General features: G+C 28.2%; 1 protein-coding gene across 1 annotated transcript; it reads left to right on the forward strand.

Moving 5' to 3' along the window:
• Positions 1-8,359: 8,359 nt before the first annotated feature.
• Positions 8,360-9,557, forward strand: LOC110616002. Its single transcript, XM_021758295.2, has one exon. The coding sequence runs from the start codon at positions 8,717-8,719 to the stop codon at positions 9,461-9,463; it is 747 nt and encodes a 248-aa protein (XP_021613987.1). The 5' UTR covers positions 8,360-8,716; the 3' UTR covers positions 9,464-9,557.
• The last annotated feature ends 4,468 nt before the right edge of the window (positions 9,558-14,025 follow it).

The following is a 14,025-nucleotide window of genomic DNA, read 5'->3' on the forward strand; positions in this document are numbered from 1 at the left end:
ATCTTTATTCATTGGCTTCTTTTGGCTGCCATCTTAGAAGTGTTTTTATAACTTTCAAACACTAATTCTATAGTAGGAAGGTATAATTATAATATAGAAAGGGTATCTAGTCAAAACCTGAATTACATTAAAAGATCATTATCTTAAATTATCTTTGATAAATCTTCTTCCTAAATGGACTGTACGAATTTGGCTTTTAATATATATCAAATTAATTTAAAATAAATTCTACAAAATACTAAAATATTAAAATAATAAAATTGACATAAATGCAATTTAGCTATTAATGTATTTCGCGATATGAAATTGTGTTATGTATCCACATGTATTGAAGATGTGTTGCTTATTTCCTTATTCTCCCATACTTCCCAAATATAGTCCTCATCTGGTAAGTATTGAATTAAGCGATGATAGTTTGATTTGTCGTAATTTAGAGTTTTCTATTTTAAATCTTTGAAGTATCGTATTATTTCCTTACTCGTATCATTATTTTCTTTTTCGAAAAGATTCATTCTCGAATTTTCAACCTTAATAACAAGAAAAAAAATCGATATACATGAGATCCTCTTTGAATTTAGTCTGACATTTCGCGAATGAAACATTAAACTTTGACATTTCTCTTTTTTTAAATTAAATAATTGAAACAATTTTTTTTTACTCTTCTTTTTTTTTACCTCTCACTTTTTTTTCTAAATCTCACACAACTAAAATAAAAAAAATTTTCTTTGTTTTTTTTTTCTTTTCTTTTTTGTAAGAGAAACTATAAGATAAACTGAAATAAAAATTAATAAGATAGACTAAAAAATAAAAAAAACTTATGAAATAAATAAATATAGATAAATAGGAATTTATCTATCACCACTGTACTCTAATATCAACTGAATTCAAAACATAAAACGTAGCAAGCCCTTCATGACAAAGCTGAATTTTTACAAAAGCTTTTGGCGTATATCAAAGTCAAAGTGAGGTAAATTCTAATTTATCTTAGATTTTAAGGTTTTTGAGTTTTTCTTTTCTTCCTTGTTAATTTTGGTAAAGTTTGTGTGTCCAAGGCTGTACCTTTTTTATTATGAATGATCACATAATCTCTTTTGAAAAAAAATTTCGAAATACATATAAAAAAAAGAAAAATTTCCAAGGATTACTCTTGTTTGGCAAAAAAAAAAAAAAATCGCATTTGCCTTATTTATCTTAATGTGGCTGAAATTATGATATGTTTCCTATTTCATCTATATTGCCTTACCTATCTCAATTAATGGCTGTAATTTATGGGAATTAATTTTGAATTTCGAATTAAGTTGATTCAGATTAGGAGACAAAAGAAATTATGCCTATTTCTTAAAGTACACATTTAAGGCAATTGCATCTAAATTGATTTGATATTACATCCTTCTTTTAAGACTAGAAAATTCGTCCAAGATGCTGAATTGAATGAAATTTAATTTTTTTTTTCTGATTCTATTTATGGGGTTTTGATACTTGCCTTTTTAGATAAATTTAGATAGATCTATATTTAATTTGCGTTGAAATAAATTAAATTCAAACTGTTGTCTATATTCATTTGAATTTTAAGTTTCTGTTTTGAGTTTAAACTTGCTTTTGCTTCATTGACATTGCTAGAGTATTGTTTGCTTGTGTCTATACTCTAGATGATAATTTTCAAATAGCACAAAACCTAGTTCATGTGTTACTTTCTAAATTGTCAGTGTCTTCTTTCTAGTTTTTGTGCATTTCCTTCTTTTTTTAGGTTTTCTCCTTTGTTTCTTTAAATGCATCTTGTGGTTGGTTTGTGGACCTTAGTTTTTGAAGTGCAATCGAAGAATCAGCAAAAGAGTGGTAAGAGTGCAAACGCTTGAGTGTTTTTATTTCTAAAACCATATTTGTTAGTTCTCTTTGTTCTTTATTGATTTAAGGCAGGACGAGTAAAGATAAAAATATGGTGGATAGTGATGATGAAAGTGAATGGGACATGGCTAGTGAGACATTCAAACTCTCCATAGTTTCAGTCAACATTTCAAGAGTCTTATAAAACCTTCTAAACTCACCAGCAACTGACTTTTTGAAGAGTTTATAATCACTAGCCATGTTCCATTCACTTTCATCATCACTATCCATTACATTTTTGTCTCTCATCCTGCCTTGAACCAATAAAAAACAAAGAGAACTAACAAATATGATATTAGAAATAAAAGCACTCAAGTGTTTGCACTTTTACCACTCTTTCTGATTCTTCAATTGAACTTCAGAAACTAAGGTTAACCAACCAACCACAAGGTGCTTTTAAAGAAATAAAGAAGAAAACCTAAAGAAAGAAGAAAGCGCGCAAAAATAGAAAGAAGACATTGATAATTTGAAAAGTAACACACGAATAAAGTTTTGTGCTACTTGAAAATGATCACCTAGAGTATAGACACAAGCAAATAATACTCTAGCAATATCAAGGAAGCAAAAGCAAGCTAAAACTAAAAAATAAAAACTTAGAATTCAAATGAAAACAAATCTAGATAAAAGTTTGAATTTAATTCACTTTAAAGCAAATTAAATATGAATCTATTTAAATCCATCCAAAAAGGCAAGTATCAAAACCTCAAAAATAAAATCATAAAAAAATAAAATTAAATTTCACTTATCTTCAGCATTATGGACGGATTTTCTTATCTTAAAAAAAGGATTTGATATCAAATCAATTTAGATGCAATTGCCTTAAATGTGCACTTTAGGAAATAAGCAAAATTTCTTTTGTCTCCTAATATGGATTCAAACCAATTCAAAATTGATTCCTATAAATTACAGCCATCAATTGAGATAGGTAAGGCAATATAGATGAAATAAGAATCATATCACAGTTTTAGCCACATCAAGATAAATAAGGCAAATATTATTTTTTTTTTGCCAAACAAGAGTAATCATCAGAATTTTCTCTTTTTTTTTTTATGGATTTCGAATTTTTCTTCCAAAAGAGATTAGGTAATGATTCATAATCAAGAAGGTGCAGCTATAAACATACAAACTTCACCGAAATCAACAAGAAAGAAAATGAAAACTCAAAAACCCTCAAACCTAAGATAAATAAGATTACTTCACTTTGACTCTAATACTAACTGATGCGGAATTCATGACCAATTTATAATAAAAAACCCTGTCAAAGAACTTGATAAAAACCAAAGCAAAGATATCTTTCAAAAAGTTGCTATACTACACCTCTAACCAATAAATGTGATTAGAAATATAAATAATGGAGCGAAGGTTGCTCTACCACACCCCTAACCAACCAATATGATTAGAAACATATATAATCAAACGATTCCAGCTTCGAGAATGCCAAATGAAATTCTTGATAAATTAACTAAGTATGGAGGAGATTTATATTAGAACGCCACAAGGTTAAACCTTGATAAGTTGTTAAATAATGGAGAAGAACCAAAATATTGTTCAAAATATCATCTTTATTCATTGGCTTCTTGTGGCGGCCACTTAAGGGTGTTTTTATAGCCTTCAAACCCTAATTTTATTGTAGGAATGTGTAATTACAATATAGGAAGGTATCTAATCAAATAGTCAAATCTGGATTATATTAAAAATCATTTTCCTAAATTATATTGGAGAAATCTCCTTACTAATTGGGTTGCACAAATTTGGCTTTTAATATAAGCCAAATTAATTTAAAATAAATTCCAAAAAATACTAAAATACTAAAATAATAAAACTGGCATAAATGCAATTTGGCTATACATGTATTTCGCGAACTGAAATTGTATTGTGTGTCCACATGTATTGAAGAGTGTATTACTTATTTTCTTATTCTCCTATACTTTCCAAATATAGTTCTCATCTCGTAAGTCTTGAATAAAGCGATGGTAACTTGATTTGTCATCATTTAGAGTTTTTCATTTTAAAATTTTGAAGTATTGTATTATTTCCTTACTCGTATCTCTTTTGCTGTCAAGATTGTGGTAGAAGGTGGATACTATATATTTGTAAACCAGAGTGCTAAGTGCAAAGTTTTTATTTTTTTAATTCTAAGTACAAAAAAAATATTTTTCGGGTAATCCCCATGTTATATTTTATTTTAAAAAAATTAATAAAATTTAATCTAATTGAATATTAATTAATAAACCATGTAACAGAAGGTGTCACTCTTATTTTATTACTATAAAAATGAATAAATTTAGAATAAGTAAATAAGAAAATTCAAATTATTTCTTTACTTTATATATTTTAATGATAAATAAAAATCAGTCAAACAATTTCAAATTCACAGATTATTAGGGTTAATATATTCTGAATTTAGTGAATTTAGTATTTTCCTGTAAATCTGAAAAATGCATACAGAAGTACATGGGTAGCTGATATTGAGGATAATTAATTGTAGTTAATTTGAGAGGTGGTTGGGTTGCAACATTAATGGTGATCAAAGTATCTTATCTTGTGGAATGGTTGTGACTGATGTTGACATAAAATGGTTTGTTGCTGTAGAATGATTATTAGCTATCTTTCTCAAATGAATAATTTACATGTTTATAGAATTACAAAAAGGTAAATATTTAAATTCTAAATGATACTAAAGCTAACCAAATATCATGAAAGAAATAATTATTTAACTAACTCATTTGACTTGTAAAGAAGAGAGTTATCCTTAATCAATAAACCATTTTAGCTGACACCCATGGTTCGGAAAGAGAGAAGAGAAAAAAAAAAAAACCCGCGGAAATGTTTTGTTGCCGGTGGAGGATGCCATCAACGACTCCTTTAATTGTGGTTTTTTAGTTATATAGTTTTTGGATCTATTTTATTTTAAAAGGTTGTAGTTTTGCGAATTTATTTAATGGCTTTGTAGTGGTTTACTTTGATTAGTTTGTTTTTGATTTGTGTGTGGTTGTCAATATTGAGACTTGTTGTAGATTTCTCCTGCCGGCGGTCTATTAGTTACTGGTTGCATGGGTTGGATTCAGTGTCTCTGTAATTTGATTGATTATTGTCTCGGACGGTAGTATTGGTAGATTTACTTGATGCTGGAGTGTGAGATTCATCTTTCAGGCTGCTCCATGGCTATCTGAAATTGAAATTACCATGGCATCATTTCCTTTGCCTTTGATATCTTTCGGTGAAGTTAGCTCTATTGAGTCTGTTAAGGATTGGGTATGTTTTTTTTTTGATGTTCTGTCTTTCTAACCTTTCGAGAATGCAACTTTTTCTTTTTAGCAGTGAGCTGTTATGTGTGTATGCGGATTTTTTGCCTCACATGCATGGTCGCAGGCCGTTGATGTCTTTCCTCATTTATGTTTGTCGACGACATTAAAGAAGATGGAGCAGTAGATTGTATTCTAAAAATCTCTTTAGGCTGAGTTTTGTATATTCAGACTCTTAGGCCGGATTTTTTAAATTTTATTTTTCTAGATTAAATTAACTTTGCATCCAGATTTCTTATTGATTTTTAATACATAATGATAAAAAAAAAAGAGGCTAATAATCTAGATGATAAATTATAGTTTATTTAGTCATTATGTATTTTAACATTTTTATTTAAAATTCTTCTAGCGTTATCTTTTAAGCGAGAATATTTTTAATATTAAAATTATTAAATTTATTTATTAAAAAAGGATAAATTTTATATTAATTTTTAATTGAATTTTGTTTTTTAATATTGATGTGGTTTTCTTAAGAAAAAATATAGAGAATGAGAAATATGAGAGAAAGCGCAGGACAGAGAGATAAAAATGATAGAAAAATGAAAGCCCGATTGCAGCTTTTTATAAATTTGGAAAAGTAAATAATGAAATATTAAAAAATATATATATGTTTAGTGCAAGCTTTCATCTTTTTTCCACTTAAAGGCATATACAATCAAAGACAGAGTATGCTTCTTGAAAAAATCATGATAAGGGATGTTTTACACGATTTAAATTTATATAATTAATTAATTTAGTTTGATACAAAGATAAATATTTTAAAAACTAAAATTAAAAATGGAGTCGAAAAAAAAAATCAAAATGTTAAAATGAAAATATAATTTAAACTATTTTGTAAGATTTAAATATGTCATTATATAAATCTTATTCAGGGATAGTAGCCCATATCAACCCCTTACATATGTCATTTATATATAAATCTTATTTTGTAAGATTTAAATAAACTAATATGATAAAATAATTTTCTTTTTTAAAAAAAAAAAGAAAAGAAAAATTGTATTAATCAGATAGCCACCAAGAAAAGAGAACTAAAATTATTTGGACGAATGAGTCAAATGAATTTGTTTTTAAAAAGAGAAGAGAGAAATGTCATTTCACCTTGAAAAACAATTTAAAAAACAAATTAGGAAATTACACAGGAAAATTGTTGTGTTGAGTAAGAAACAAATGATGCTTTAAGAGGTTGGAAATGGCAGCCCAATGGTCAATTGTAAGGTGAGAAATTTCTAACATTTTCTAATTTTATATTTGATAACATATAATATATATCACACCCCGAATAATCAATAAATAAATAAATTTGTTTTCAATACAACCAAATTTTATAACTGAGAAAAACCATCACAATACTATACGACCAGTTTTTGTAATCGAGAAGAAATCATCTCACTACAGGTCGGATAAGCTGAATTCAACCTGATGAAGGGGTGTTGACTTCCTATATATATAGGTTGTCTCCTCAAAACATCACCGATATTATAAATGCACATACAGTAAATTAGACTGATATAACGCACATAATAGACATGATATATAGCTTAGTTAGCAACCCATTTATTAGCAAACTTCACATTATTAATAAATCATTGTCTGATATGCTTGCAAGAAAGCATCTTGCCCAATTTGATGAGAATTGAGAAGAGGGGATTTCAAAACGATCAAAGTATACATATCACTAGTCTAACCCAAATTCGAGACATTCTTAATTTCTGATTACTTACCTTTCACAAAATTTATTTTATCTCCTTAAAAAATCTTAACCTCTAAAAACTTGACACCAATTCATTAACTTTCTTTTTATTTTTTATTAAATCAATCTCAATTCATTTAGTTTTTCATTAAATAGAATTATCATCCATATGTCTACCTTAGAAAAGTCCATCAAATATTTATTTATTTATTTTGTATGCTCGTAGAAATGAAAACTTACATTCAACACATCTTTCACTTATTTCATTGTTAAGAGATAAATAAATTTTTTAAAAATAAATAAATTAAAGAATTTTGATTTTCATTGCTGACAGGGGCAGTAAGCCGAGAAATTTAGTTTTCTTAATGAAAAAGGAAAGAAAACGATGTATATGGAGAGAGGAAGTTAGATGGATTAATCGGTAAAGTTGGTATTATTTATAGATATAAAATAATTCACATATAATTTTCTTTACTACTTTTTTCTTTTTAAATATAAAGACTGAAATTACAAAATTGATATTATCGGTATAAATAACAATCTCTATTATTAATTTTTTTTAAAGTATTTTTATTTTTGCTTTAAAAAAAAATATTTTTATTTTAACAAGGAATGAAGAATTTTTTTTTTATCAAAAACAGAATTCATTGTATTTTTACAAATTTAAACAAACTAAATCAAGAACACTTATAAATAAAAAGCTAAATTTCATAATTTAAAAAAAAGTAGGAATTCAATTCTTTTCAGACTCAACCCCTAATCTAAGAAGCTAATTGAAACTTACTCAGGAAGCGTCCACACCGCACCGATCATCCAAACAAACTGAGCACAACCACGGCAAATACAACGGCTGGATAATGAATCAACAGTTAACTACATACAATTAAATTTTTTATAAATTCAATACTACCATCGACGGAAAAAAGTTAATTCATAACATTTTCAGTCTAATATATAACCATGGAGCCATCATCCAAAAGCAAAATAGTACTGTCAATTTTCGCCAATCCATCATCGCAAGAATATAACAAGCTGGAGCACATCTAATACTATTTCAAACTAAAAATTTTGAAAATCAAAACAAATAAACAAGAAAAATAGAAAGCAAATTTTAAAGCAATCTCACTAGAAAACATTATATCAACAAAAAAGTACCCAGAGAAACTAGGATAGAAGGAGAGTATTAAGGCAAGCAAACATGAGAGTATAACTTGATAGGTAAGGTAAAATAAAATAAAACTAAAATTAGATAAAATTCGGTTCAAATTAATATATTTTTAATTTAAATTCACAATAAAATTAAATTGAAATTAATCAATTCAACTCTAATTTTTAAATGAAGTTTTTTATTTAAAAAAAAATCATAACAGTTAAATTTAATTAATTGAAATTAGAACTACTTTTTTTGAACCGATTGAAATCAGAACTACGAGAGAAACCTTTAAGGCCAATTTATTAATTTTATAAATTTGGTAAACGAGAATGGCGGATTTCAGACCAATTCTCCTCGTGTTGATAAGCTTCATTTTCTTCCCTTTAGCCTACACAGTATTTCTTGTCTTCTTCTCGTTTCTTACTTCAAATATCTCTCTCCTCTTTCTTTCTTTCTTGGCTCTGGCGGTGGCAGACAACACTCTTCTGCTCTCTGCTTCACTTCAGAGAAGAACATTCTCCCTCTGATTCTTCAATTTTCCTAGAATCATCTCTCAATTTTCTCTTCTCTTTTTTGGACTTCCTAGTCCACTTTGCCTGACAGAATCTCAGCCCATCATCTTTGAATATTTTGCTCTCTGCTCATGCCATTTTCTTTTTGTTTTACAAGTGAGAAGTAATTACTATGTGCTCTGAAACAAACCCTCGAATATCATTCTCCAATGATCTTGGTGAAGAAGATGGCAGCGAAATCGAGCAGGAGACTCGAAGGGACACCACACTTCTGGGTTCAAATTCTGATTTCGAATTCAGCTTTTGCAGCAGCGTCACAGACTACGAATCTTCTCTGGCAGACGAGCTTTTCGCAGATGGAATGATCCTTCCAGTTCACGCACACAGACACCAACATTCGCCAAAAGTTTCTCTTCCTCCTCTTCCATGTCCTCCTCCAAATTCCAACAAGAGTTCAAAGAGAGAAGTCATGGATACCAAGGTTTCAGATTCAGGGTCGCCGGAAAAACCTCCGTCCAAATCTTTCTGGGGATTCAAGAGAAGCAGCAGTCTGAATTATGACATAAAAAAGAGCCTAATTTGTCCATTGCCCCTCCTGTCCAGAAGCAATTCGACAGGATCATCTGTGCCATCTCCGAAGCCAGAAGCGTCGTCTAAAGATATGAACAAGCAAAATTCACAGAAACAGCAACGACTAAATTCCGTTGCAAAGAAATTATCAGCATCGTCTGCTTCTACTTACGTGTACACATTTCCTCGGAAGCCTCCTTTGAAGAAAAACTACAGTGGATCTCATGGAAATGGAGTTAAAATTAGTCCAGTGCTGAACATGCCACCTCCTTACATTGCTAAAGGTGCTGCAAATTTGTTTGGTTTGAGATCCTTTTTTTGCAATGGAAAAGAAAAGAACAGAAAGTGATTGTTTAATCAGTTGATGAAAATTTAGTGATTCTAAATTATGCATAGATGATGTGGGTTATTATTGTTAGCTATTATATGAATCATATTAAGTCTTGTTTGGACTTACAAGCTAGGGTCAAATACATCTTTGAGCAAGAAATTAGAGACATGTGAACTCGAATCTAAGTCTGACAGTCCAGTTAATGTGTTTAATCATTAAGATAAGCTAGACTAGATATCAAAGCCTTGTTAATTTTGGCTTCCTCTAGTACTCTTCACGCCTTTAACCCCGTCAATCCAGCCACCTCCTTGGGTTACCATGGCAAGGCTTGTCATAACTCTCTCCCAGAGTGTTTGGTTCAATTATACTCTATAATGTTATAAGGAATTCACTTGAATTTTTAGAAAGAAATTATTTGAAATGAATTTCATTAAAATAATTTAAAATTTAGAATTCAATTGAATTTTGCACCAGTCCTATTTAATATAATTTCATACTTGAAATTATTGATTGTTATTTAGATTTATTTGATATAATTTTGTTTTGCTGAGAGTTTGGATTTTCTTTTAAAAAAATATTTTCTTATTCAACTAAGATTTATTTTAATTTTCTATTCTTTTTAGGATTTTAATATCTTTGTATATTCTATTTAGTATTTGTTTCTTCTTACTTTAGCTAAAACTTTATATTATTTCTTTCTATTATATTAGGATTAATATTTAAATCCCTTTATTCTATGTAAGGGATTAAAACTCATATACATTTAGGAGTTGATTAAAACACATATAGCATAGTTATATAGTATTTTCAATATAATAATTTTCTTAAAAATAGGGTAAATTGTGTTAAATATTCAAAGTAGACGGTTTAATTGATTATTTTCGAAATACAGAGTAGAATTGTAATGGCATAAAAATACAAAAACTTTTGTAATTATATTGTATTATGTGGTGTACGTAAATCGAATGTGAAGGAGTTCTAAATAATAACAAACAAAACCAAGCCAGCTATACTAAGTGAAGAACTCTTTTAAAAACACAACATCAAAACCATGATAAAAGAAGATGATTTCTCAAATAACAACAAAATTAATGCCAAAAGAGAATAACTTCTTCAAAACCAAAAATGCCAATGTCAATGTAAGAGGAGCTGACTTCTAAATAATAACAAAGAAATAAGGGAGAAGTTAAGAACCTCCAATAAAATAAAATTAAGTTAAAAATGATAAAAAAATTTAAAGGACCTAAACATATTCATAGAATGCGGATGAAAGAGACCGACATCTCTAAAAACTCTAACAACTTTAAAATAGAATTTCCAATAAAAAATGAAGATAACGAAGAAACCAGCATGCCATAGAACTATAATAACCTATAACAAAAAATGTAATAAGAATGGTTGAATTATGTGTATTTTATTATTGTAAAAAATATCCTTTAAATAGTTTTAAAAGACTAAGTCAAATGTCGAATATAAAATAAGTAGTTTGAATAATTTTGATTTGATTTCACGGATATAGCTAGTAAGATTTATATTTTATTAAGATTTTCTATTATGTTTTATCAATATATATTAAGCTTCAAATTATATTTGATGTTTTCATCTCCTCAAAAATCAAAGGATAAAAATTCAAAGGTTGAAGATAACTCAATTTTTATAGATATTTCTAGCAAAGAGAATATGTGACTAGGAAGATCAAAATTTTTTTTTTTTACCAAGATTGGACTTAAACCCAAACAAGATAATACTGGTTTAGAAAACAAAAGTAAGGCTCCCAAAAACCCGGCGGCCTTGTCATCCCCAAATCCTAACCTAGTTGAAGATTCTGGAAGAAGTTCTTCACCACTTATCACCATCAATTGTCAGGTGAAATAGTAGCAACCTTTGGATTAAATTGCAAAACATGCATGAGTTGAAATTTTTTGTCAATAAACATTTTTCCTATGGAGATATTATTATTTTTAACAAACAAAAAGAAAAGATCAAGATTTTTTTTTTATTTTACTTAAATTATTCTTTTCAATTATTATTTTTTTCCTTTTTAAATTATCTGACTAATCATAAGTTGTCCTTATCGTCCAATGAATTAATATAAATTAATAGTACTTTTCACATCAAAGTGAATGCAACTCACACATAATAATTTACTAATCACATGTATTGAGTTTCATGTTTGAAGAACTGAAATCCAATGGGGTTATTAAATGCGGATATCTGAACTGTAATTTGATTCGATGAATAGATGAATGAACTGTAAATGGTTTGATGAGGAGTGAATGTTTTTAAAATTTCATATGGATCCCTCCATACTCAATTTTAAGGAAGGGGTTTGCAAAATATAGAAAAATGGCCGGAGTTTACTAGGATATCGTGGTGGAGACCCTTCGACGTTCAAGTCAGATTTAAAACTTTGAGAGTAATACCTCAATGTAAAGAAATATAAAGAGAAGTAAAAATAGAGAAGAAAAGAGAGAAAGAAAGGTCCAGAGAACAAAAATAGAGAGGTTGTTCGAGAGTTGGAGAATTCGAGTGAGAGAGCCTTTTTTGGGTTAGATCAATGGTATATATATCTGTGATCATTTTGACACTTTTTGTGTCATGTCTCATATGACATGAGAATGTCGTCTTATAAGTGTGTTAGGCAGCTTATTAATGATGGGCAGTTGGATAATAAATGCGGAATCGGTTAGTTTATACCCTGTATATTGTGTGTATCACGTTAGTTTATTTGCTACATACGTATTTTATGACTCGGCGCTGTATTGAAGAGACGCCCCATGCATAAGAGGTTGGTGTCCTACCTTAATCATACTCGACTCACCCGATCTATATTGAGGTGAGTTCCCTTCTAGTCGCTTATGATTGGTCCCAATACTGAATCTTGAAGAAGTCTGTCCGTCCATTCTAGACTTTGACTGGATCAAGAGTGTTGTTATAATCTTTATAATTCATAAGTTGGGTTTTTTACTATCCGGTCAGACTAAATAATGAGATTCATGGAACTCTTTTAAATTATATATATATGTATCGTGATCTTAGTAGATTCTATTATTTATATATTATCGATCTTTAATAAAATGTAAGAGTTAAATACAGTGGATATTATATCAAAATAAAGAGTTAAAAAAGAATCTTTTAGCGGTAATGTGATTAGAATTATGTGAAGGATTCTTGGAATTAATATTGATGCACATCAATATGTCACAAGGATAGGAGACATTGTAATAGGAATCCTTCTTTCCTGGCTTGTCACATTCTGCTCATCTCTCTAATTTCTTTTCAGCAGAGGTTCTCTTGTTTATTCAAAAGGAAAGCTTTTATGGGTTTTTGTATTTGTTAAAGTACATATGATTGATTGATGTCTCTATGTTAAGAAATTATTTCTGAGATTAAGACAAAAGCATGCATTGTTTGAAGAGTTGGGTTGAAAAATCAAATCCAAGCTCATTATATGCTTTTTTTCGACTTTTCTTAATATGTTTGTTTTCATCAAATTCAGCTACGTATGCAACCAACCACATGGGTCAATTCTTTCTAAATTTTGTAATTATAAAAAGAGTTAACGGTAATTTTTTTTTAATATTTTTAATTTTATTACAATTACATGTATTTTTTTATTAATTAAAATTTAATAATTTAAAGTTATTCTAATTATACTTTATATTGTTAAAAAACTAAAAAAATTATCATATTAGCCACATTAGCAAAATTTAGAATTAATCACAAATAAAATTTTATATTTTATTTTTATTACAATTTCATCTATATTTTTATTTTTATTAATTAAATTTTATTTTTTTAATATATGACAAATTGCAATCTACTGTTATTTATAACAAAATATAATTGAAACAATTTTAAAAGGTTATATTTTAATTAATAAAAGAAAATATAAATATAATTATAATAAAATTAAAAATATATTATTATTTTTTATAAAATAAATTAAATAAATTTATTATGAAATTATTTTTAAAATTAACTATTTTTTAATATATATTAAATAGAGATATATTAGTAAAGTATTAAAGAAATTATTATTTCAAAGAAAAAATGGCTAATAATATAAAATGAATAAAAAAATATTTTTATGGGACAGTGAATAATAGAGAAACAAACATATTAGTAGCATTATGGAAATATCGATGGTTTCTTTTAAAATAAATAAATAAAATTGGTGATTGTATAGATGTGGGGATAGGCAATAATGGTAGGCTGCTTCAACGTTGGCTTCCTCCAGAGTCCAGGCTGCTGGAGAATAATGGAATTTTGAGCATACCAATGACTATAATTTTTTTATGATGACAATCAATTATTTAAATCAATAAATTAATTAAAATCAAAATCATGTAGCGAGGAGGGATAATTTGTAAGAGAGAGAATTATATACGCTGACCTATCTGTTACTGTTGGTTTCAAAATGTTAGCTATTGCTGAATTTTATTTAAATAAATTTTCAATAGAAATTGAAGAGGCAGGATTAGATTATGGACAAGCCTATTCAAAATCAAGGGCTAGCTAGGGTGTGGTTGCATTTAATAATAACACTGAAGAAATCAAAACAAATAATTTGATAGAAC

The sequence above is a fragment of the Manihot esculenta genome, chromosome 5 (assembly GCF_001659605.2).
Source record: "Manihot esculenta cultivar AM560-2 chromosome 5, M.esculenta_v8, whole genome shotgun sequence".
Classification (NCBI taxonomy): domain Eukaryota; kingdom Viridiplantae; phylum Streptophyta; class Magnoliopsida; order Malpighiales; family Euphorbiaceae; genus Manihot; species Manihot esculenta.